The following is a 25,921-nucleotide window of genomic DNA, read 5'->3' on the forward strand; positions in this document are numbered from 1 at the left end:
CTGTCCTGGAGCTGTCTATGTAGACCAGGCTACCAGGCTAGCCTTGAACACACAGAGACCCACTTGACTCTGCTGCCCTTGCTCTTAAATCAGAGATGTGTGCCAGCTGGGCTTGTGGTAGTGCATGCCTTTAATCCTAATACTCAGGAGGCAGAGGCAGGAAGATCTCTGTGAGTTGTAGGCCAACCTGGCCTACAAAGCTAGTTCTAGGACAGCAAAGGCTACACAGGGAAACCCTGTCATACACACACACACACACACACACACACAAAAAAAAAAAAAAAAAAAAAAAAAAGAAAGAAAAGAAAAAAAACCCTACAAACAAAAAGATGTGTGCCACCAAGCCTGACTGCTTGCTTTCGCTTTTTCTCACTCCCTTTTTTGGGGGGGTGGGGGCAGGGAGACAGGGTTTCTCTGTGTAACAGCCCTGACTGTTTTGGAGCTTACTCTGTAGACAGAGATCTGCCTTCCTCTGCTTCCTGAGTGCTGGGATTAAAGACATGCACCACCACTGCCCAGCTATCATTTCTTAAACAATACAGTTTAGTCACTCACTATTTGCATATAGCTTACAATGCATTAGGTATAAGTGATCTAGGGATGATTTAATGTATGTTGGAGAATGTGTACATGCTCCTATATTATAAGCAAAAACTTTGACATTTGTGTGAACTCAAGTGGCTACAGATGTTGATATTTGTGGTCCTTAAACTAGTCCCTGGATACGAAGGAACTACTTTAACAGGAAAAATTTAAGACACAAGGGGGCCATCTTGTGGTGACTATAATGCTTTAGAAAAAAAATTGAATTTGGGTTCTAAGGAGCAAAACATGTTGAAGGAAAAAATCCATTTTCTGATTCATATTAAGGCACCTAGAGAGATGTTTACAGATTACTAATAAGTTTATGAATTTTACTTTGTTTTATCTTTATTTTCCAGTATGTGGTATCACTCAGTTGTATCCTCCATGACAGATACACTTTTGTTTCACTTGGTGGCTAGATAGACTGATAATCTTGGAATTCTTTGGTTTCTGTCTCTAGTCAAGATTTATTGAGAAACTTTGTATTTGATACTTAATTCTTTTTATTCCGGGTTGATTGACCATTTGCTGTTTTTCATTTTAGAGGATATAAACTGTTGAATAAAAACTGATTATTTTCTGGACCTGACTGGCTTATAATTTCAGAAGAAACAATGGAAAGTCAAGAATTTATTGTAAGTTTTAATAATTTTTCTTTTTTGGGGGAGAGGGGCAGGGGACAGGATCTCATGTATGGCAGGCTCGCCTCAAACTCTTGATGAAATTCAGTGTTACCTAGAGTTTCTGATCCTCTTGCTTTTTTCTCCCAAGTGCTGGGATTATAGGTGTGCATGCCCACATCCTGTGTCTGTGGTACTGGGGCTCAAAACCAGTCTCCTGCGTACCTGGCAAACACGCTACTAATTGAGCTATGTCCTAAGTTCCTAAATCTGACTAATGTTTTCCTTCCTCCTCCCTTCCTTCCCTCTCCTTTTAGTTCTTCCTTTCTCTCTCAAATGTCTTGTTAGCATTGCTAGATTCAGCAAAACCAAAAGAAGCAGGATATTAAGTTAAATTTGAATCTTAGATAAACAGTGAATAGTTTTCTAGTATAATTGAGTCCCAAATATTGTACTATATTTTATCTGTCAAGCCTATGTCGTCCCCTCCTCCTCCTTATTTGTATATACTATAAAATCATTTGTAAATCTTCTTTGGAAGCTTTGGACTAGGAAACAACATTTTTCACTTTAAGACCTGCCAATGGTGACATCCCTATCTATAGTGACACATTATTTGGTCTTAAAACCTTTTTGTACTCTAAAACAATATTGAAGACATTAAATAACTTTAGCATGTAGAGCTTCTATCTATAATATTATTTATGTTAGACAAAAAAACAGTGTAAAATACTCACTAAAAAGTGGCTAATATGTTACATTTTAATATAAATTACACTTTTAATGGTAAGTAACTAAATTTGAGAGGGTCTCTTATTGGCCTGGAGCTAACCAATTAGGTTAGATTGGCTGGGATCCTAGGTGTCCTCCTGTGTCTGCCTAGAATTCATCACCATGTCCAGCATTTTATGTAGACTCTGGGGCTCAAAGTCAGGTCCTCATGCCTTCAAGGCAAACGCTTTTTAGCTGAGCTATGTCTCTAAACCCTGCATCGCTAGGCATCTTTTTCCTCTAAATTTCTTTAACATTTGATTTAGTAATAGTCAGCTGGATTTTCACACTGTTTCTGTATTCAGTCTGTAATTGAATCTGGCACCACATATAATGCTTAGAAACTCCACTCTTCTACTAATGGAGGGGGAGTCTAAAGACAAGCAGCGTGAAATTGTTCTGACCTCAGATGCTGTGAAGGTTGAGCAGACTGTCCAGTCTTTGGACTGTACTCAGAGAGCTAGGTGAATAAGAAGTAATGTGTAACCCAGTAACTGTTTTTCCTTCCCACTGATGATGTGGCAGTTCACAATTATTTTTAATGCTCAATAACTAAAAGACTCTGTAGGTTTTTACTTGCACTTTCTTCCTTTGCCTTTTGGTACTACCCAGCTAGTCGACTGTCTTCCTCTCAAAATTGTTTGTTTCCGTTTTTTATGCTGCGGGTTAAGGTTAGGGCCTCCTGGTGCTGAGCCTGCACTCTGTCTGTCATTGAGCCACACCTCCAGACTCTCACTGATACTGTTATTGTGATGGTACCTGGGTTATTATTTGGAAATGGGATATTTTATTTTGTATGGCCTATAAACTGTACAATTTTAAATGTGTAAATAGCAATGATTTCTTCTGTACTTTTGGAAATAAGGTCCTATATACTCACCAAAAGATGAAGAAGTCAAAAGTGTGGCAAGATGGAGTTCTGAAGATCACTCCCTTAGGCAACAAGGTGAGAGCCAAGCAGCTGCTGCAGCGTGGAACAGCTGTCTTCTTGACTTGTCATTGAGCATTAGGATAGCTGTTGATAATAAACTGTTGTTAGTCCACACATTGCCATGATGTGAAAAAGAAAATTTCTGATCATTTTTATATTTTTTTTGTACATTATGAAAGTTCAGTGAGCTGGTCATAATGCCTTCAGTCTATCAGTTTAGTTTGCCCAACTCACCTGAAAGTTAGGCATTTTGTCTTTATTTTACTGATGATAAAACTGAGGGCTCAGGTACATCTTACCAGGAGCCCCAGCTGAAAATGCAAGAGTCATTCATGAGCTTAGATATGGCTCCAGGGCCCATTTTCTAGTAAGTTGTTTTTTTTTTCAAGACAGGGTTTCTCTGTGTAGCCCTGGCTGTCCTAGAACTCCCTCTGTAGACCAGGCTGGCCTCAAACTCAGAGATGCTCCTGCCTCTGCCACCTGAGTGCTGGGATTAAAGGGGTGTGCCACCACAACCTGCTCTAGCTAAGTCTTTAATATTAACTTATTACAGAAACTTGGTTGTGAGTTTGTGATATTGTGTGCATACTAATGATAGCCATGATCTCCTGATCAAACACATGGTCTTACGTGAAGCTATTAAGGCTCTTCACATTCTGTCTTTATTCTACTTCTCTGTAAATTGGGGGTTCTCAACCTTCCTAATGCTGTGATCCTTTAATACAAGTCTTCGTGTTGTGGTGACCCACAACCATAAAATTAGTTTTGTTGCTACTTCCTAACTGTAATTTTGCTATTATTATTAATTGTAATGTAAATCTTTTTGGAGATAGAGGTTTGACAAAGGGTCAGAACCTCCAGGTTGAGAACCACTCTTGTAAAGCTATTACTGAAGGAAGCTTTTCAGTAGGGAAGAGGTTATTTACTGTATTATTATTATTATTATTATTATTTTTTGCTGAGACAGGGTTTCTCTGTGTAACAGTTCTGGCTGTCCTGGAACTCGCTTTTTGTACCAGGCTGGCCTTGAACTAACAGATATGCCTGCCTCTGCCGCCCAAGTGCTGGGATTAAAGGCATGTGCTACCACTGCCTGGCTATTTATTGTATTTTAAAAAAATATTTAATTAATTTGTGAAAATAAAAACTAGCTTTGTGGGCTGGAGAGATGGCTCAGTGGTTTAAGAGCACTGACTGCTCTTCCAGAGGATCCGGTTTTAATTCCTAGCACCCACATTGCAGCTCACAACTGTCTGTAACTCCTGTTCCAGGGGATCTGATACACTTATACAGACATACATGCAAACAAAACACCAATGTACACAAAATACAAATAAATTATTTAAAAAACACTAGCTTTGCCTTAAGCCTGAAAGTTCAATTTATGAAAGCATATATATATATATATATATATATATATATATATATATATATATATATAGAGAGAGAGAGAGAGAGAGAGAGAGAGTCTTATGATGTAAAACAGGCTGGTCTTGAACTCACAGAGATCCACCTGCCTCTGCCTCCCAAGTGCTGGATTGATTACAGGCATGCACCACCACACCTGACTTTCTCTCTCTCTTTCTTTCTTTCTTTCTTTCTTTCTTTCTTTCTTTCTTTCTTTCTTTCTTTCTTTCTTTCTTTCTCTCTCTCTCTCTCTCTCTCTCTCTCTCTCTCTCTCTTCTTTCTTTCCATCCTTCCTTCCTCCCTTCCTTCCATCCTTCCTTCCTTCCTTCCTTCCTTCCTTCCTTCCTTCCTTCCTTCCTTCCTTCCTTCCTTCCTTCTTCCTTCCTTATTTTGTAAATTTCTAAAGACATTGGAGTTGGAGTAACAGGCACTTCTGAGTCACCTGACATGGGTGCTGAGAATGGAACTCATATCTTCTGGAAGCAAGTATTCTTAATCACTGATCCATCTTGCCAGTCCATGATCTCATTTCTGATTGGCCCCATTCAATACATTCCAGTTCTATTTTCTTCCCAATTCCATTCAAGGATTCTTCTGGTAGGTTCTATTCAAGGATCCTTCTAGTAGGAATTACATTTTTTTATTTCTTTTTCTCTATTTTCTTAAGGGTCTTGGGGGTGGTGTGTATATGTGTGTGTGAACGTGTAGAGGCTAGAAATCCACATTGGATGTCTCCTATCCACCTTATATATTTTTTTTGAGACAGGTCTTTCACTGAACTCAGAGCTCACCAATTGCTGGACTGGCCTGCTGTCCCCATCTGCCTCTCCTAGGGATACAGGCTCACACCACCACGCCAGTCTTTTACATACTGGGAACTGATTTCTGGTCCTTTGCTTGTCAACACGTGCTTTACTGAGCTGGACCCAGTACCTGAGTCCCTGAATTTCTTCCTCTGTACCTCATCTCTCATGCTCAGGGGATGCAGTAACATTGGAAATAGATGTACTTTCAAATTCAAGTTACAGAATGATGTAATTCTTTTACTTACTTCTATGACAAATTTTGTTTTGCTATTGAAGATTCTAAGAAATGCAAAAGAAAAATTTATAACTTTTATCTTGTTTTATAACAGGCCATTTTATATGACGACAAAGGAGCATGTTTGGAAAGTCTATTTCTTAAGTGCCCTGAGGTATTTTAATGTGTTTACATTACTTCCCTTGAAATTTAAACATTTACTTAGATTCTTCTTTATGAATGTTGTTAATGGTTTAGTCATAGTACTGATGCTGTCTTACTGTTCTTACTATAGTTGTACCTTCTGCTCACAGCCTTTAGTTTTTATCACAATGCTACAAGGTTTGTACATTAGGAATGCAGTGGAGAAAGGCTTAGTAGCATGTTGATGATCAAAGAATGGTGGTTGCAGGACTAGAATCAGCTTCTGTTAGGTGAGGTGTTGTTGTGTTGGGATGGGACCAAAGGCTTCATGAACATGAGGTGTGTATTCCACCGCTGAGCTCTGTCTTTTTTTTTTTTTTTTTTTTTTTGGTTTTTTGAGACAGGGTTTCTCTGTGTAGCTTTGCGCCTTTCCTGGAACTCACTTGGTAGCCCAGGCTGGCCTCGAACTCACAGAGATCCGCCTGGCTCTGCCTCCCGAGTGCTGGGATTAAAGGCGTGCGCCACCACCGCCCGGCGAGCTCTGTCTTTAACCTTGACATGGCAATTGATAGTCTTTGAAATTATTCCCATTTAAGTACTTTCTCAAAAAAATAAATATATTTTCTGTGTTTTTCTTGTATTTGAGGAAGGGAAGGAATTGAAGGCATTAGAACTGTTTTGGGCTCCTTCCAGACTCTGAAACACCTCCTGTGTAGCCCATGACCTGTGTCTATTCCTTAACTAGAAACATAAATCAGCATTGTTCAGAAGATTAGAAATTACCCAATATAATTTCATGTGTTAAATCACTATGTGGATATTTGGCCATGAAATCTTGTGTCATTAATAGTGGTTGTTCTTCTAGATTTATGAATGAAGGTCTAGGAGAGACATTTTCTTAGTAGGTGCTTAATTAATGTAGCTACAGTTATTTTATCCTAAGTAGTTTCATTACTAAACATTTCATATGATAAAGATATATTTTCTAAATTGATAATCTTAGTGTTTGACTCTAGAGTTGGTGACAAATTGATGACTTAAAAAATACTCTTTTTCAGGGTATGTGATTATGTAATTAAAGTTAATATTTGTGATAATTATGAAGTTCTAATTCACATTTATAAGGATACAGAATTGATAACTAATGGCTTTGAGTTTTTAAAATATTGCATTTAGTTGTATGGATTCTAAGTGAATTATGTGAAAGGAAGCTTTCTGCTTGACTTTGTGTTCTTAGCATGTGATAAAGGGTCTCAGCAGCACCACAGTATATGCTGCTGAAGAACAATATGCTGCTGAAGAAGAAATTAGTGATGTTTTATTGCATTATTATCATTTTTTGTGTTTTTGATGGTTAACTTGTGCATAATAATGAATAGTTGAAGGATTTAGTTACTGATTGATTTCTTTAGCAACTTTGTTGAATATTTGTTGGATCTTGTTCATTGCTAGTGAGCCTGCTGGTATATATGGAAAATAAAATTACCCAAATGCAATTTTGATGTTTATTCTTTAAAATTAGGTGAAACCTGGCGATGACTTGGAAAGTGAGCGATACTTAATCACAGTTGAGGAGGCTAAGGCTGTTGGAAGCCGAGCTGTTAAAACAGATGGTACTAGGGAAGCCCTGGAGTCAGGTCCAAGGTCGTTTATATCCTCGAGCCGGTCTCTTGGGTGTCAGCCCTCTGGCTTAAAAAGGAAGGCTACTGTAAGTTTCTGTGTGGAAACTAATATTTAAATGTATAGATATAAAGTTATTTTGGAAACTAGTAAATTTTTATGGTGGGTTACTGTTAAAATGGTACGTTTTAGTTTATTTAGGTAACAAAGTAAATGCAAGTTAGAAAAGTCTTAATAGTAAATGTTTATATTTTAATTTAGCAAAATTTAAATGTTCTTTACCTTGGGCAAGACATACATATTCTTTGTTATTCCTTTTAGCAAATTTATTTCACATTTTTCCTTAGAAATAATGGTATAGCTAATGATTGTTTTGATGTGTTTAGGGCTTTCAAAGACCATATAAGGTACCAAAGACAGTGACTGTTACAGAAAATGGTGAATCAGCTGCCTCGTTTGGTGATTCGGAACCTGGCCCGACGTTTCCTTCCCTGTTCTCCAGCACACCTCCTTTGTTTTCTGCTGTTGGTCAGAAAGATATAAGTCATATACCAGCAGACCGTGAGAATTCTGTCACCTTCAGGAGCAGAGAGAGATATGACAGGCCTTTTCCACTTGTCTCTTCAGCCTTCAGTGTTAACTCAGACACACTAAGTAAAGAGGACAACTCTTGTTCTCCCATCACCTCTGAAACCCAGCATTCAGACTCTTTACTGGCCAGTGAGCCTGTGAGAAGAAATGGTTTGGAATCTCACTGTCCTGGAGTTTCACGAAACCTCAGAAGCAAAGCACAAATATTAGCTCTTCTGAAGTCCAAATCTACCAATGTGAGTAAGGATCTGACCTGTGAGATTACAGGGCGATTTCCTAAAATACAACCACAGGGATGTTCGAAGATCACTTCTAAGCCAAAGGAAGAGTATGCTGAGAGAAAGAACTCAGGGAGTTTATGCTGTGAGCTACAGGCAGAGAATCCCCCAAGAACTACAAGCCGGTGGACCATGTATTTAACGTCCCAGAGGTCGCCTCCCTGTTCTGTTACAGATGAGAATGATACAGAGGACAAACCTGAAGCCCAAGAAAATGTGAACATTTTGAATTCTGAACTTTTGGTAGAAAAAAAGGCAGAGCTCTTTGAAACATGTGCTGAAAAGGGAGAATTGTACAGAGAAGACAAGCCAGTAGACAGTAATTGCCAGTACTGGGAGCATGAAGAAAACTTAGGTGTGCCTTCATCCTGTGAAAACAACGACTTACTGGTTAGCTGCAGCAGTAAAGAAAATGTTGATTTCTTATTAAAACCTGACATTCAGAACAATAGCCAAGGACTTTCCAGTCAAAATGACAGTGTGTGTATGGAAGGATTGCTTTGCACTGGAGAAAGTATTCAGGTGGCAGACGCAGATGCAGCACTGGAACAAGAGTATCTGTCCTGTTCATCAGGAATAGAACATAAACAAACTGAAGTTGAATCTTCTCTAAGTACCCACTCCAGGACCTCTGATGACATTGCAGACATAGGTTCTAAAAGTAGAGCTGATAGAGAAAGTCTGGATACTATTCATCCACCTTCACAACCATTTTTGGAAGTCTCTTTTAATTTGAGCAATTTTGAGACCAGTGACACTGATGAGGCATCACAAGAAGACAACAAACTTTCCCAGGATTCAGAGAGTAGGGAAAAGGAAGTTTTGCTTACAGATGATTCATGTGGAGATATAGGCTGCCAAGAAATTGCACAGAAACCCTTGCCACTCCTACCCTCTGCCAGTGGCAGGCCTAAAGAGCTCCTTCCTGCTAAGGAGACCCTGTTGTCCGAGTTTTGTGATAGAACCTGTGTGGGTTTTTACTCAGGACCGCACGAAGATGCAGACACCAGAAAAGCAGCATGGGAGCAGTGTGGTGATGCAGGGAGCAGTCTGCACTCGTTGCAGGAGTGGAATGAGGAGGAACCTGGAGATAGCGGAGAAGATGCTGAGAAACCTATCCAAAGAGACGGAGTTAATGACGGTAGTGTTTCACCCTCGGATAAACCCAAAGGTATAAGTACAGGTCTACACAGTCCTTACTTTTTAAACACAGTCACTAATCCGGCTCCTGAAAAGAGTGACCTGTTCTCAGAAGGTACTCAGCCTCAGCCTTTTATTTTGGGAAGTCACATAGATGAAAATGATGAGCAGATTTTATCATCAGTCTCTAGCAGGGGCATTAGTATCCAGCTATTGAATACCACTCGGGATCACTCTGAATATCGTGGACTAGATGAATCCAACACGCAGGTTTCTAGTTCTTTATTTTACCCTGTGGGAACAAAACACCCTATTTACAAAGACACTGAAGCATACATTCTTGAATCCGAAGATTTTGGAAGGATTAGAAGTTTGCCATGTGATCATTTTGAAGTGGAAACTACACAGAGAAGCAAACAATCCTGGGCTACTTCTAGAAATTCTTCAGATCTTTCTGAAACAATAAATAACATGTCCCTTTTACAGTCACTGTCTGAGCATAGCACAGCTGTAGGAAGCTTGGCACCGACGTTTAGAAAGCACGCCCTTCAACAAGAAGCTCAGCACATCCGAGACCCAGATGTCAGTCCTGAAGGTTAGAGTCACCTCTCTTACTTTGGTTGTTCCCTTTGTAGCTCAAAAGAAAGGAAGATACTAGCTGTCTGCTGTATTAGAGATTTACATGTGTGGTGGCTGAACGTGGTGGCTTATTCCTGTAGTCTCAGCACTTGGAAAATATAGGCAGTATCAAGAGAATCCAAAGTAGAGTGAATTTGAGGCCAATCTAGGCTGTGTAAGACCATCTCTCAACACAGTGTAACCCATATGTTTGGTAATGACAACTCGAGTATAGAGGATAGTATAGTGATGACTAAATTTCCTTCTACCACAGTTCCTCAGTCCACTTAACATTAACCAGTCTCTAGGGCATCCTTCCTGAGATGCCCCATGTGTATGCAGAACACACATTGACAGGAATAAGCAAGGATATGTTCAGCTTAAGCATACCAATCCAAAACCGTGGTGCTTTCCCTTTACATATTTATACATGTTTATAAGCCTGTGGTACAAGAGTGTCCTCTACTCCATTCTGTAATGTTTCTTTACTCCCACAGTGTGAAAGGGCCCTGATTCAGTATAGTTTACTCCCTAAATTCTACAGTGCATGCCCGTTAGTTGCCAAATTGTCAGAATAGTGTTATTGCCAACAAAACACTAGCAATTTTGTAAAGTTCTTTGTGACTCACTTGTGAGTAAATGAAGTTGAGCCTCTCAGATTTCATAATCCTGCCGTTTTCATGAACTCTACCTACCTTTATCTGTTTATTTTAAATGGGTATTAATTTTATTCTTGATTTATAAACAGTTTTTTAATGTATTGGCAATGTTAATCCTTTATGATATCTGTTGAATGTGTGTGTGTTTGGTTTTTTTTGTTTGCTTGTTGGTATTTATAGACAGGGTTTCTTTTTGTAGCTCTGGCTGTCCAAGAACTTGCTCTGTAGGCCAGGCTGGCTTCAAACTCAGAAATCCACCTGCCTCTGCCTCCTGAGTGCTGGGATTAAAGGCATGCGCTACTTCCCAGCTTATGGGTATGTGTTTAAAGATTTATTTATTTTACGTGTAAGTACTCTATCTGTGTGTATGACTTTATATCCAAGAAGGGCATCAGATCCCACTACAGATGGTTTATAGATGGTTGTGAGCCACCACGTGGTTGCTGGGAATTGAACTCAGGACTTTTGGAAGAACAGCCAGTGCTGTTAACCACTGAGCCATTTCTCCAGCCTCAGTGTGTGTATGTTTTAAGACAGCATCTTGTTGCATAGCTCCAACTGATCTATAATATATGAAGGTAAATGATGCCCAATGTTAAAATTAAATCTTTTTTTTTTCCAGACAGGGTTTGTCTGTGTAGCACTGGCTGTCCTGTAACTCACTCTGTAGACCAGCCTGGCCTCAAACTCAGAGATCTGCCTGCCTCTGCCTCGCAAGTGCTGGGACTGGTATTTTCTCTGCAGCAGACATCACAGCTGTATCACACTTAAGAACACCAGCTAGCACTAACTCTAGGGGACTTTAAAATAGTGAAATCATCAATGAAAACAAAGATATACTAACTATACAGAAAACATAACTTATGTGTAGAGTATAAAATAAGGCAGAGTGTTGTCTTGTTGGGGATGTGCTCATTCTATGCTGCTGGCCTGTCACTTTGTCAGCCTTACCTTCCACTTGCTTTTTCACACCTGCTTCTGTAGTAATGCTTAGCTTTGCTTTAGCTCTCAGTTAAGTGTCACTTGCCAGGAGGCCCTTGGCAGAACATTCTGTGTTATATTACATCACCTTTCTGTAGGACACCCTTTCCTATAGTACTCTGAATTTGTCTGGTCTAATTGTGTGGTTGTCTTCTTTGTCATTCCCTTTTCACTGCTGTATTCCAGTGCTGGCTGGGCGGTTTAGTACCTGCCTTAATCCCAACACTGAGCAGCAGATCTCTGCTCTATATAGTGAGCTGCAGGCCAGCAGAGAAAACACAGTTCCCCAGCCATAGTCAGATGGATTGGAGATAGGTTTGGATAGACTGGTGCTTCCCCCTGATCCACTGGGGTTGTACATAGCAATACTGTAAAAAGTTTTCTTACCTTTCTTGTTCTCAACAATTGGGCAGTACTTCATTTTTAGCATTTGTAATATAGGTGAAAAATATATTCTATTGACTTAGAATATATTAGTTTTTTAAGTTAGGTGCCAAAAGTTGCAAGAACATATCCCCACCAAGACATAGTGACCAGTAAGAGATCTGGAGAGATGACTTAGCAGTTACAAAGAATTTGCTGCTTTTGTAGAGGATCCAGATCTGGTTCCCAACATCTTCTCTGGCCTTGGTAGGCACCCAACATGCACGTGGTGCATATATATTCATGTAGACAAATACTCCTGCAAAATAAATTTATTTATTTATTTGAGGCAGGGTGTCTCTATGTATCCCTAACTGTCCTGGAACTCACTGTAAATAAGGCTGGCCTTGAACCTACAATCTGTCTACCTCTGCTTCCTGAGTGTTGTGATTAAAGGCATGTGCCCACACCTGGTCTTAATTTTCTTTTTTTCAAAGAAAGTAACCAGTACTGTTTTTATTTTAAATATATTGAATTTTTGCCTTAATGTACCAGCCTATACAGAATAATACAATGAATCTTTACTCATATTCCAGATTAAACCCAGTATTAAGACATTCCTTTTTAAAATGTATTACTTCAGTTTTAGAAGTAAATGTATTTTTGGAACCATTTGGTGCATATGGTAACTAAGGCTGTTTAATTTTTCCATCCTAGCCAGGAAATCACCTGCCACAGTAGTTTCACATACTCTGCTAGAGCGTCCTCTTGAGCAGTGGGCTTCTCAGCAGGTACATCTCTCTCTTTAAACTACTGTATGTTTCTTGTATAGAAAATAATATTTTCATAAGTGTATAGCATATACTTTGATCATATTTTCTCTCTACTGCCTCCTCTTATGGCCCCACCCTATTATTTATGCATCTCTTGCCATATAGTTGATAAGAATTGTCTTTTTTAGGGTTGCTATTGCTGTGATGAAACACTATGACCAAAAGCAAGTTGGAGAGGAAAGGGTTTATTTGATTTACACCTCCATATCATAGTTCATCGAAGAAAGTTGGGGTAGGAACTGAAACAGGGCAGGTACTTGTAGGCAGAAGCTGATGCAGAGACCATGGAGGGGTGCTGCTTACTGACTTGCTCTCCATGGCATGCTCATGCTTTCTTGTAGAACTCAAGACTGTCAAGCCCAAGGGTGACACCACCTGAAATAGACTGGACTTTTCCTCATCAGTTACTACTTAAGAAAATGCCCTACAGGCTTTTCTATAGTTCAATATTATTGAGGCTCCCTCCTCTTTGATGATTAGCTTGTATCAAGTTGACAAGACTAGCCAGCATAACTGATCCCTGGTCAACTTGACACATGAATGCATTACTGTTAAGCTATAATTTTTCTTTCTTGTTTATCTCCAAGATCATATGTTAATATAAACACCACAATATGAAACATTTTTAAAAACCCAAAAAGTCCCATTGTCTTTACAAAGTCAAACACTTTATAATCAATCTTTAAAAAATTCAGTCTTTTTTAAAATCCAAAATCCCCTTAAAAGTTCAAAGTTTTTAAGCTGTGAGCTCCTATGAAATCAATAAAAAGTTAAATACTTCCTTACTTCAAGAGGGAAGAACCAGAGCACAGTCACAAACAAAGCAAAGTAAAACAAAACAACAGTATGAATAATTCAACGTCCAATGTCTGGGACTCACTCATGATTTGGGCTCCTCCAGGGGACATGGATCACTTCTGGGTCTTCGCCCTCTGCAGCACACACAGCTTGTCCTCTAGGCTCAGGTCGGTTTCCCTTTACACTTGCTTCTGTTCCCGGAGGCCATCCCATGGTGCTGGCGTCTCCAAAGTGCTCCAGTCGTGCAGCAGCTGGCCTGCACTTTCATCAGTAGTCTCTCCCTTCTCCGCATGGCGCCTTTAATCCTGGCCCTTCAACTGCTACTGAGGGTGCACCTGCGCCAGTGGCCTCTCCTGGCCTCACGGGGCCAAGCCTCAGCTGCTTCATGCCTTCACCACCAGTACCACTTGGGTGACTCTTATACCACCAAGTTCAGCTGCCAACACAAGTTACAACTTTGGCCACCTCTGGAACACAGCTGTGTGCTGACCCTGAGGAACCGCTCTCCAGAAGATTTCACCTCAAGGATGTTGGTTTCTTCTTCAGCTCTAGCTGACCAGACTACACAGATTCTTCATACGAGTGGCCCGGTAGAGTCTTTGCTTCCCTCTGAAACTTCAGAAGCAAAGCCTCCATTGCCTGCCCTGCTCTCAGCATTTACTTTCCATTTTCCTGTGGAGCAGCCTACTGAGGTTCAAACACTCAATGGCTTTTCCAGCCCAAAGTTCCAAAGTCCTTCCACCATCTTCCCCAAAACACAGTAGGCTGGGCCCTTCTTTATCAATTACTAATTAAGAAAATGCCCTACAAGCTTGTTTACAGTCCAGTCTTACGGAGGCATTTCCTCAGTCGAGGCTCCCTCCTCTCTGATGACTCCAGCAGGAGTCAAGTTGACATAAAACTAGCCAACACAAGAATGTTTTGTAATTTATAATTGTAGCAGTACAGAAGGTTCCAAACTCTTGATTCATGACTCCCCTCACAAGCAGCTTTTAAAACTCCATTTCTTGGCCCAAACAAATGTGTAACAGTCCATTTGTTAAGCATTGAACAATAAGTATGCGTGTCCTAGTATCTTAGCAATTTATTACCAAGTGAGCACAGCTATGAATGCAGTGTATGCCCATCAGGTACTATACAGCATTTTTCTCTACTGAAGCTCTATGTAAAAAAGCATTTAGGTTTGATTGTCCTTTTACATGAGCTTTGGGATCTTTACTCCTAAGTAACAGTAGATTCATAGTGTATTTATCCTCTTGTTAATTCATCCATCCATTAGAAATGAAGCCTTTCAGGATAGATATTCTTTTGGCCTTTTAAGCTATTTTATTTTCCCATATTCTGGTGGGCTTTGTTAAAAAAACCTCATCTGGAGTAAAATGCTCAAATCCTCAAGGGGGCAGCAGAGAAAGCCATTTGAGCCCTGAAAGCGGACCACATGGTAGGTGTGAAGTCTCTGAGGGAGTTAGTCTGCATTGCAGTCACACTTCTGAGTAGACGACTCATATAGAGCTACAGAGATCCCTCGGTCTCCCTCATAGTTTAGTCTGACAGTGTGCAGGCCTCTCAGGCAAAGCAAAGTGCTTCTTCATTTCTTCTTGTTTTTTATTTTATTGATTGCTTTCTGTATGCCAGGCACTGTATTAAATGGTAGTGCTTCTTAGGTGAAGCGAAAAGGTCTGTGCACTCAACAGGCTTATAATACATTGGTGTACAATACTATATGTGAACATTATGAATATATATGTCTTATACTTACGAAGTTCTTATTTTTAATAATTTACCTATAGCCTGTTGAGTTTCAAGGACATCAGGTGAAAGGATCGGCTACTAGTGGTGTTATGGTCAGAGGACACAGAATACAGATAGGATGCAGTCAGTTTCCAGATAGCGTTGACTATGAAAACTTCATGACACAGACTCCTGTTTGGACACCAGAGTTGCCTAGCACTTGTATGCAAACTAACTTCTTGCAGGTAAAAGTAATTTTTAGAGTTACATTTTCCCAAGTTGCTTTCTGTTTGTCAGTACTAAATTTTGTAAATCCTTATAGAAAAGGAGTCCAAGGGTAAGTTGACAAGAACCATAGTAGCTCTAGACAGACTACCCAAGGCACACATGCTTTTGATTTGTTGGCATGTCTGTAATCTTCCGTTTTCTCCTCCTTTCAGCAGTACAGGGTTCTACAGTTAGTGGGGTAAATCAGCTCACATAGTCTTTCCTCTAGTGAGTACTTTGGTTTGCTTTTCTTCTGTGTCGCCACGTCTGTACTGTTCCTTACTCTTCATAATATTATAATTTGTGGTCACCATTGCTTGAATTACTGGAAAAGAAACTTGCTGTGTGTAATGGCTCTCGACTGTAAATTCCAGCCTTTGAGAGGCTGAAGCAGAAAAATTTCTGCTTGAGGCCAGCCTGGGCTGTATAGTGAGTTCTAGGCAGTCAGGAAAAACGAACAAAAGAGGAAGAAATTTGTGTACTTGTGTCCGTTGCCATATTTCTTTCTTTTTTTTTTTTTTTTTAAGATTTATTTATTATATATAGTGTTCTGCCTGTATGTTTGCCTGCCTGCCAGAAGAGGGCACCAGATCTCATTATGACTGGTTGTGAGTCACCATGTGGTTGCTGGGAATTGAACTCAGGACCTCTGGAAGAGCAGCCAGTGCTCTTAACGGCTAAGCCATCTCTCCAGCCCCATTGCCATTTTTCTCATTTTTGAGATATGTTAGTTATGGTCATAGGTTGTGGATTCTGAGTTTTTCACAAAATGACTAGCCCTTCCAAGACAGTGTCTCTCAATAAATGTGATGGATCGCTAACATACGGTGTTCTCTGAACTTTAAGATATATTCTCTATTTCATCTCTTCAGCCTGTTTTTTCATTTTTGAGACAGTGTATCACTCAGTAGGCAGATTGGTCTGAAACTTACATACAGCCCAAGCTGGCCTCAAGCATTTGATGATTCTCCTACCTCATCCTCCAGACTGCTGGGATTACAGGCATGAGCTAACATGTACACTTCTAATTCCTAACTCTGTAATTTAAAATATTTTATATGTGGGCTATTATTCAAGTAGGATAAGTTTTCATTGTGGTTTTGATTTGCATTTCCTGTTGACAAGTGATGGTGAACATCATTTCGTATATCTGATAGCCATTTGTGTATTCAATATACAACATTTGTATAATGTTTGAAGAAATCTCTGTTTAGAGTTTAAGGCTAGTCTGGCTAAATAAGAAGTTTTAGGAGCTAGAGAGATGGCTCCAAGGTTAAGCATACTGGCTGTTCTTCCAGAGGTCTCATGTTCAGTTCCCAGCAACCACATGATGGCTTACACCCATCTACAATAAGATATGCCAGAATACTGTATACATAATAAATAAATAAATCTTAAAAAAAAAAAAAGTTTTAGGCCTGGTGGGGCTACCTGGAGAGACATTGTCTCAACAAAGGAAAAAAAGATAAAAATTGAACTATGTGTGGCCATATCCCTGGGGTATATAATGACATTCTTGAAAGAAAGCGAGAGGTAGGGGGAGAAGGCATGGAGGCAGGTAAGTAGGCCTGCCCCATCATTTACCTTTTATGTCGCTTCAGTTGTGGTGTTGAATCTGAGCCTTGGCTGTGTGATTGATGATTGCTAGGCAAGCTCTCTGCCACCCAGTTATCCCCCAGCACCGCTTGCCACTTTCAAATCTGATTGTTCGGGTGCTGAGTTGATCTTCTAGTCTCTTGTCAGATGAGTACTCTGCCCGTATTTCTCCCATCCTGTATGTGGTCTCTGTTGATCTCTTCTTTTTCTATGCAGAAAATTTTTGGTTTCTTAGAACCCCTTTAACTAATTTTTCCTTTTATTGCCGCTTGCTTTTGTGTCATGTCATCTCCAGAATGGAGTCCATTATTACTGAGCCCTCCAATAAAAGGAATATAGAAATATGTCCCATTTCATTAGCTACTTGGAGATCATTGGTGACCTTGGCAAGAACAGTTGCAGTGAAATAGTGTTTGTAGAGGCCAATTCAGAGAGAATTAAAGAATGAATGAGAGGTAGGAAGGTAGAATTACGGCTAACTCCTAAAAATGTATGTGTTCGTCAACCATTGAACCCCTCCACCGCTACCTCCACACAGGGCTGGGAAGCAAATCAGGACTTCATACTTGCTGGGCATGTGCTCTGCCACTGAGTTGTAGCCCCAGGCAGCAAACAGATAATCTCACGAGCAGCTACCTACTGTCTATTGTACTGTCAAAATAGGCCTGTGAATAAAAGACAAATTCTTGTCCTCATAATGAAGTGAGACTAATAAACAGATAAATAAATAATGCCTGAAGGGCTTAAGTGCTCTGAGTAAGCATATAGCTATGTAAGGGGTGGCAGTACAGGTGTGTAGATGTAATTCTAAACAGTCTTACTAAATAAGAAACACAGAGCCAAATATTGAGTTAAAAGCCCAAGATCTTGGTCAGGGCACTATCGAATAGCCTTTAGCTTACCAGCTGCTGCCGTCCTTCCCCTGAGAAAGAGACCTACTTCCTGTGTGTCTGTATTTTTATTGACTTTCTGTTCTGCCTTCTCATTGGTTCTAAACTCATCCACATGACTTCTTCATCACTGCCTGTCTATACAGACCTCCAGGTCTCAATGGTTGGTACTTGGATTAAAGGCATGTGTCACCAAGCTGGCTGTGTCCTTGAACATACAGACTCTGCCTGCAATGTGATCGGATTAAGGGCATGTGCTACCACTGCCAGACTTCTGCTAAATGGCTTGCTATTAGCTCTGACCCCCAGACAACTTTATTTATTAACATACAAACAAAATCACATTTCAGCACGAATAAAATATCACTACAGATGGGCTGGGGTTCTGTTCCGTGTAGGTAAAGTCAGCCTTCTCTGATAAGGTGACACTGGAGAGAGATGAGAATGCCATGCCAGTATCTGGGGAGAAAGGGAATTGAGGCAGGAGACATACAGTAGTGAGGAGTGAGTGAGGGACAAGGAAGGTGACAGAAGTGAGGTCACAGAGCAAGCCATGTAAGATGTCACAGAGCAGTCATGTACATTGAAAGAGACTGGGGACGATTAGAGGGTTTGGATCAGTGAAGAAAAATGATGGAGCTTAATTTTTAGAAACAGCTCTGGCCAGTTGTGCAGAATGCACTAGGGGAACAGGGTGGAGTCCTTAAGTATTTCTTCTTTTATGTGCATGGGTGTTTTGCCTGTGTGCATGTCTGTGCACTACTTGCATGTCTGGTGCCCAGGGAAGCTAGAAGAGGGTGTTGGATTCTCTTAAACTGATCACTTGTGAGCTGCCATTTCAGTGCTAGGAACTGAAGAACACCCTGTTTTTAATTGCTAAGCCATTTTCCAGCCCCTTGTTTTGTTTTTTGAATCAGGGTCTCACAGTGTAGCCCTGGCTGGCCTCACTCACTGTGCAGACCAGACCAACCTGGAACTCACAGAGATCTGCCTGCCTCTGTCTCCAGAATGCTGAGATTAAGCGCATGTGACACTATGCCTGGCAGTTGTTTATTAGTTTGACAAAGCCTAGAGTCACCTGGCAGGAGGGAACCTCCACAGAGGAATTACTCAGATCAGATTGGCCTGTAGTCATGTCTTTGAGGAACTGTCTTGATTGTTGATTGAGTGGGCAAGTGCCATCCCTGAGCAGGTGGTTGTGAGCTGTGTAAGAGCCAGCGAGCCAGGAAGGATTATTTCTCATTCAGTTCCTGCCTGAGTTCTTGGGCCAACTTCCCTCAGTAGTGGACTGTTACCTGAAAGTGTAAGCTGAAGTGTAACCGTTTCCTCTCCTAAGTTGCTTTTTGTCATGGGTTGTCATAGCAACAAAAGGCAAACTAGAGCGGTATTGAGGTTCTGATCTTGGAGAAAAGCTGCAGCACAACTTAATGCTGTTCTAATGAGATTAGCAGTGAATTATATGGCTGTTCATATCTGAGTATATTTAAAAAGCCCTGCACTTGGAAGGAACATCTTGAAATGTGGATCAGCTATGCACAACCCTGAGTCCAAAAACATAAGAGAAAACTGCTCAGATCTGGTCGAGTTTGCAGGAATATAGTTTTCACAGTCCATACGTGAGATGGGGCTTGCGTTGAGCCCCTTAGAATGGAAATTTACCTTCAGAACTAAGTCTTCATAATGGAATCAGTCCAAATCAGAATGCCACCTACTTCACGATAAATCCTAATCTTTTTTGTACTTAAAATTATTGTTTATGTTAGTAAACTTTTCCTAGCCAGTCCTTTTTGGTGAAAATTTTATAGTTCTTTGCTCCCCATGTGTTTAGAATAGAGGTTACTAGAATTCAAACTAATAGAAAAGGCTGCAGTTAGAACATTTTAGTTAGCGATTTTCTTTTTTCTGGACAGGTCATCTCGCCAGAACAAAAGATCTCTGCATTGAGCCCCACACCTACTTTTTCTTTCAACACAAGAAATGAAGACTCTGTGCTTGAGTTCTCTGAGGAGTGTCTGAGAGCAAGGACTTTCCCTGGTGATTTTCATTTTCTCCACTCTTATCTGGGAGAGGGTTCCTGGGCCACAAGTGTCAGGGAACCCACTGTCTCTTCCCTTAGGCCTTTCTGTCATGGATACTGTTCCAAATGCATTTTCCTGTCTAGTTCTCACTCCCTCCTCTGCCGTCTCTTCACTCCCTCTGAAACTGTTTCTACTGTGGATGGACTTCTTGCTGCTGAAATGCCAACGCTGGTCTCCCCTTTCTATCCTGCTGTGAAGTGGCTCATAACAAATATCTCCTCAGCACCATGGTTGACCTTGGCATATCCTCTTCGTCTCCTCTTTTTGCTTTGGGATACTGTTAGTATCAGGAACTCCTCAATGGCTCATTGTTCTCAGGCCTCAAGTGTTTACGTCAATTTTGACTTTTCTTATAAGTCATTTTCTGCTTCTTGAAAAGTATATTGTTTAATAGGATCTCTTTTTCCTGATAATTTCATTAATGTATATTTTTCTTAGTCTGAAGTTAGGTTTCATGACAGGCAAAGATATAGGTGATCAGTGGTTTTTCATTTATGAGTTGATGATTACTATGAAAAAGAAAAAAATTTAATGTGAATCAGAAGTTGGGTGTGAGTTGGTTTCATGGTTGTGTCTGGTTGAAGGTAGGGAAGAAAAGGGAGGGCAGAAGGAGATGCGAATGGGGTGGGATGGATGTGAAGTAGTATTGTAATATCAGCACTCAGGAGACAGGGCAGGAGAATTGCTACTTACAGGCTAGCTTGGGCTGCTTGGGAGAAAACAGGATGTGGAAGAGTTTGTATGGGAGGAGTACATCCTCTGAAGCGGGCTTGAATCTTTAGTTCTGTAATGGAGTTTTAATTTTCTATCACTATTGCTCAATTAGGGTGTTGAATTTTAACATAACACTTTATTGAGGAGTATTCGTTGGCTCACTTACTGCTCTACTACTTCCAAAATGATCATCAAAATTTATTTCCTATAAAATAAACTGTCAAATAAAGTAAGACTCTATAATATTTTTAGATAAAACTTTAATAATATTTAATTCCTGTGCAGTTTTGCTGATTCATGAATATATCCAATAGATATTTATTGCTTTTTACACTTTCAGCAATGTCTATTCCAATAGCTGCTTCTAGATGGAAGGAATTGTAAAACTCATTCAGACAAAATCTGATGTGAGTTCACTGTCCCATCTATGTGATTAATTTAGCATATAAAGCTAAAAATCTTTTTTGTTGTGAAAGGTATTATAATTCATAAATACAGTAATTTAAAGATAGTTACATTGAGGGCTGGAGAGATGGCTCAATGGTTAAAAGTACTGGCTGCTCTTCCAGAGGACCCGGGTTCAACTCCCAGCAACCACATGGCAGCTAGCAACTGTCTGTAACTCCAGTTCCAGGGGATCTAGAACCCTCACACAGACACGCAGAAAAAACACCACTGCATATAAGATAAAAATAAAGGAAAAAAAAGATAGTTACAATCATGTCATATTAAGTGAGCTATTTGTCCCCAGAAGGTATGTGACTAGATATCAACTCATTCTGTGTTCTTTCTGACTGTGCCACTTGATGCACACTGTGATCTCTGGACCTCATCTGTAAAGTGAGAGTGATGTGGCTTTTCCCAGATTCGAATGCTTTGAAAACTTTGATGTTCTGTAAATACAATGAGGAATTAAATTAGCTACTTAGTTGTGTAGAAGAAAAGAGAAGGACTTGTATTGTCAGTCTTAATAGAGTCTTCAGATCTGTAAATTAAATTTTGAACCTTTAGAATTTGATCTGAAAGCATTTACTTTGGGAGTGGACAATAAAATTGTGTTATTCTTCTGTTTTTACACAGCAAGTCAGAACTTCTGCCCTTGACTATGTCCCCACAGTTTTCTAGAGTCTGGGTAATGACTGGTTACATTTGTATTGATCAGCATTATGGTTTCTTTCAGGATTGAAAAACACTGATTTTCTGGAGAGTAAGGACCGTCAGAGGTTTCCATTTGCAAGAAGAGCCTCGGTTCCCTTCATTACTTTGCCACCTGGCGATGGGCCAGCAGTCTTAGATTCTTGTTCATTTATGACTGATGACGACGCACGAGAGCCTTCTGGTTCTCCTGTGTTGGACCTGTGCGAAGAATCGGTCCTTTCATTTGCCCTTGGACCTGAGGACCAGGGTGAGCTTTCTTTCTGTGAAGGGTCTAGAGAAAGGACTCCAGATGTTTCACTGCTTCCTAAGAATTCTGCTCAAAGCAAGTGGCTGAAATATCAGAACACACTCCAGTGCAACTCGGCTTCTCCAAACAGAATTGACAGCCAAGTGACAGAGGGCCTCTTTGCTGAGGTTGTCTCTGGGATGCAGTGTAGCCACACACGTGAGAGGCAGAGTAATGCTGGGAACGAGAGCGCTGTGGACCCTGTGCACTTGCAGATGATAAAAGGCATGCTCTATCAACAGCAGCAGGACTTCAGCAGTCAAGATTCCGTTTCCAGAAAGACAGCTCTTTCTCTGAACTCAAAGCACACTTCCAAGACTGAGGAAATTCAGGCCATGTTAGGAAGCCCCGCCAGCTACAACTCCAGAGTCAAAGATTTACAGGTGAGGAAAGTTTTTCACCCAGTAGTTACTGTCTGAATTCCAACAGAAGAATAAGTAAATTGTTTGGGAACAGTTTACTTTTTGATCAGATACCTATTTCCCAGTAATTATGAATATTAAATTATGTGTTTAAAAGTCTTGGGTATACTGTTGGATATATAAAAGGTATTTAATAAATGTTAGCTCTTATTCCTCTTTCTGCCACTCCTTCCAGTACCGATCTCACTGATTGTTTTTATTTTTGACTATCAAATCAGTCTTACTTATAGGATTATTAAGTTAAGGCACATACATCTATTACAAATTTGCTAAAAGTCATTATTATAGTCAGAACAGAAATAGAAATATAAAATGATCCATTTGTAGCAAAACATATCCAAAATCATATTAAGAGGCCATTGAGAAGAGTTAGTCTATTTAAGAGTCAAAAGTTCATGTAAATAATCTGGCTTTATTTGTTTTTTATTTTAAATCATAAAACATGGATTCTAAAGATCAAAAGTACAATTAGTGTTTTTTTCATTATATATGAAAAAATTTATTGGTAAATGGTGTTTCTTCCCCCACAGGAGATAAATGGTTCAGAGCTATGCTTCCCGAGTGGGCAGAAAATAATATCAGCTTATCTTCCTCAAAGGCAAGTTCACATACCAGCTGTTTTCCAGTCTCCCACTCACTATAAGCAGATCTTTACATCTTCTATCATAGGTATGGCTGTTATATTTTTATTCTGATGATTACCTAGTGTGATATTAGAACTACAAAAAAGAATAATACATTATAGACTTTCATAGTAAATTCTCCTCTGGAGATTTATTTTGCATATGTTTAACTCTAGAACTTATTAGTAACTTTATTCTAATGTCAGATCACAATTGAGCTTTAAAAGTGGGAAATTGCAATATTTTAAAAATAATGTCTTTTTATCTATTAAAATAGAAACAAATGAGCCCATTACACTTAAATGGAAATGTTTAAGTATGATGCATGCTTAGGTCTGAATGTTTTGAGGTGTAACACGAAAATTTGCCTTTTGAAAGATGGATTGTTATAAGGTGTGGCAGTGTTAGCCCAGCACGTAGGAGACTGCAGGAGATTGAGACCTTGATCGGTTTGGACCTTGTAGCACAAATCCCAATTGGTCTTATAATAAAAACCTGGAGCCAAATATCTGGGTAAATGCTGAAAGTTTGGAGACAACAAGCCACAGTCACTTCTCACCTCGCCAACTCCTCAGCTGAGAGGGGAAGATCCTGTTTCCACGAATCCTCAGACTGAATACCCCTGAGTCCTCAGCTGAAAGGAACTCCTGTCTCCTCCTGTCTTATATTCCTTTCTCTGCCCAGCCATATTACTTCCTGTCTCAGTCTTCCTAGTGCTGGGATTAAAGGCATGTAACTCCCAAGTACTGGAATTAAAGGTGTGTGCCACCACTGTCTGGCTGTTTCTCTTTTAGACTGGATTAATCTTGTGTAGTCCAGGGTGGCTTTGAACTTATAGAGATCCAGATAGATCTCTGCTTCCTGAGTGCTAGGATTAAAGGTGTGTGCCACCACTGCCTGGCTTCTATGTTTAATCTAGTGGCTGACTCCGTTCTCTGATCTTCAGGCAAATTTTATTTGTTAGAGTACAAACAAAATATCACCACAGGACCAACATAGTAAGACTGTCTCAAAAACTAAAGTAAAGTAAGGTAAATAAGATATGATGTGGTTTCTAAAAGCACAATATTTATATGTATTGAAATGTTACAGTGAGGAACTAGAGAGATGGCTTAGCTATTAAATGTGCTTTCAGCTCTGGCAGAGGACCTGTGTTCCATTCCATAAGCCCACAGTGAAATGATTCACAACTGTTAGTAACTCGCCTTCAGGGAGCCAACACTCTCTGGACTCCTTGGGTACTGTAGTCATGTGCACAAACCCCCACACACAGGCACATGTATATGAATGATTAAATAAATAATTAAAAATAATCCTTCAAAAAGAATGTTGCTGTGAAATACATTAATATATATATTTAATATGCAACAATAATAAAAAGTGTAGATGACTGTCAGAGGACGTATAACAGAATCTGATAGATAAGGGCTTAATACAATAGTATTTTGTCTTGGATGCATTATTAGGGTTGGCTGTGCCGCTGGGTTTTTTGTTTTGTTTTTTGTTGCAATGTGGCAAAAGTGAGACAATAATAAAGTACAAAAGGGATTGTTAGGGAGCTGGCTCAGTGGTTAGAGTACTTAGTGCCTTACAGAGGCTCAGATTCAGTTACTGACACCCACATGGAACTACAACCATCTGTAACTCCAGCTTCAGAGGATTGAACTCTTTTTTACTTCTGTGAGCACTGCACACACTTGGTGTGCTTACATATGTACAGGCCCTGTACTGGCTGTCCTGGAACAAAGAAATCCTTAAAATAATATATATTATAGTATTATGTTACAGTTGAGTGTTAAAAGGCTATTTTCAAATTGGCTAGGAAACAGTGCACTTGATACAAAGACAAAATAATTTTGTGTTTAACTTTTAGCCCTTTTTTTTTTTTTGTAGAGCATCTGAATATATTACTGTTTGGATTGGCACAAAGGTTATACAAAGCCCTTTCCAAAGTTGACATATCCTTTTATACATCATCAAAAGGAGAAACACTGAAAAGTGGAAAAAGTAATTCACTATCCTGCCATCATAATCAACCTGCCAAACTAGTCATGGTTAAAAAAGAAGGCCCAAATAAGGTACTGCTTCTGCTTCCTCCCCACACTTACCTTATGCATAGTTTAGGTACTATGGAAACTGAGATGTGAGTTTTCTTTGTGGCATAAGTAGTATAATAAGCTCTCAGTCTAATGAAATGAATGATCTGTGTTCCAGGATATAAAAATAAGAAAGTTAATTGTCAAAAATTTTAGGGACTTATTGCATAATAGTGGAGGGAACTAATACAGGGAAGAAAATTACATATCTAAGGTGAGAAAAATGTACCAAAGCTGTAGTGTCAGCACTGAGAAAGGGATCTGCTTGAGGGTTTAGAAAATGCTGAGATGAGACAGGAAGAAATGAAGGTTGGAAACTTGTGTACCAGCACTAGACAAGGCCAAGGGAATAGAAAAGCACGCTGACTTAATGTGTGTTGTGGGTATCACAAAGAAGGGTTAGGAACACAGTGATAGCTTTTACTCGTTTGTAAAACTGCTTTCACCTATAATAACAATTAAATCATTTCACTATTTGCATGCATCATTAGTTGAATATATAAATTTGACCTTAAAAAATCAAAAACAGCCAGGCAGTGGTGGTGCACACCTTTAATCCCAGCACTTGGGAGGCAGAGGCAGGTGGATCTCTGTGAGTTTAAGGCCAGCCTGGTCTACGGAGCAAGTTCCAGGATAGCCAGAGCTACACAGAGAACCCTGTCTCAGAAACAACAACAAAAAAGTCAAAAGCAAGAATTCAT

General features: G+C 39.8%; 1 protein-coding gene across 8 annotated transcripts in view; it reads left to right on the forward strand.

Moving 5' to 3' along the window:
- Zgrf1 (zinc finger GRF-type containing 1) overlaps window positions 1-25,921 on the forward strand; it is a 72,524-nt gene that overhangs the window by 1,442 nt on the left and 45,161 nt on the right. For 2 of the 8 annotated variants that reach the window (XM_015993165.3, XM_015993168.3), the window contains exons 2-12: window positions 1,130-1,220; window positions 2,842-2,922; window positions 5,450-5,509; window positions 7,001-7,186; window positions 7,485-9,702; window positions 12,446-12,519; window positions 15,150-15,335; window positions 19,754-19,877; window positions 21,816-22,462; window positions 23,032-23,170; window positions 25,018-25,202. In XM_015993165.3, the coding sequence (XP_015848651.1) occupies window positions 1,200-1,220; window positions 2,842-2,922; window positions 5,450-5,509; window positions 7,001-7,186; window positions 7,485-9,702; window positions 12,446-12,519; window positions 15,150-15,335; window positions 19,754-19,877; window positions 21,816-22,462; window positions 23,032-23,170; window positions 25,018-25,202 (3,921 nt within the window). In that variant the 5' untranslated portion in view covers window positions 1,130-1,199. The remainder of the gene's footprint in view (window positions 1-1,129; window positions 1,221-2,841; window positions 2,923-5,449; window positions 5,510-7,000; window positions 7,187-7,484; window positions 9,703-12,445; window positions 12,520-15,149; window positions 15,336-19,753; window positions 19,878-21,815; window positions 22,463-23,031; window positions 23,171-25,017; window positions 25,203-25,921) is intronic. The other 6 variants (XM_076574933.1, XM_076574930.1, XM_076574934.1 and 3 more) reach the window with 6 other exon arrangements.

Source organism: Peromyscus maniculatus, chromosome 6 (genome assembly GCF_049852395.1).
Source record: "Peromyscus maniculatus bairdii isolate BWxNUB_F1_BW_parent chromosome 6, HU_Pman_BW_mat_3.1, whole genome shotgun sequence".
Taxonomy (NCBI): Eukaryota; Metazoa; Chordata; class Mammalia; order Rodentia; family Cricetidae; genus Peromyscus; species Peromyscus maniculatus.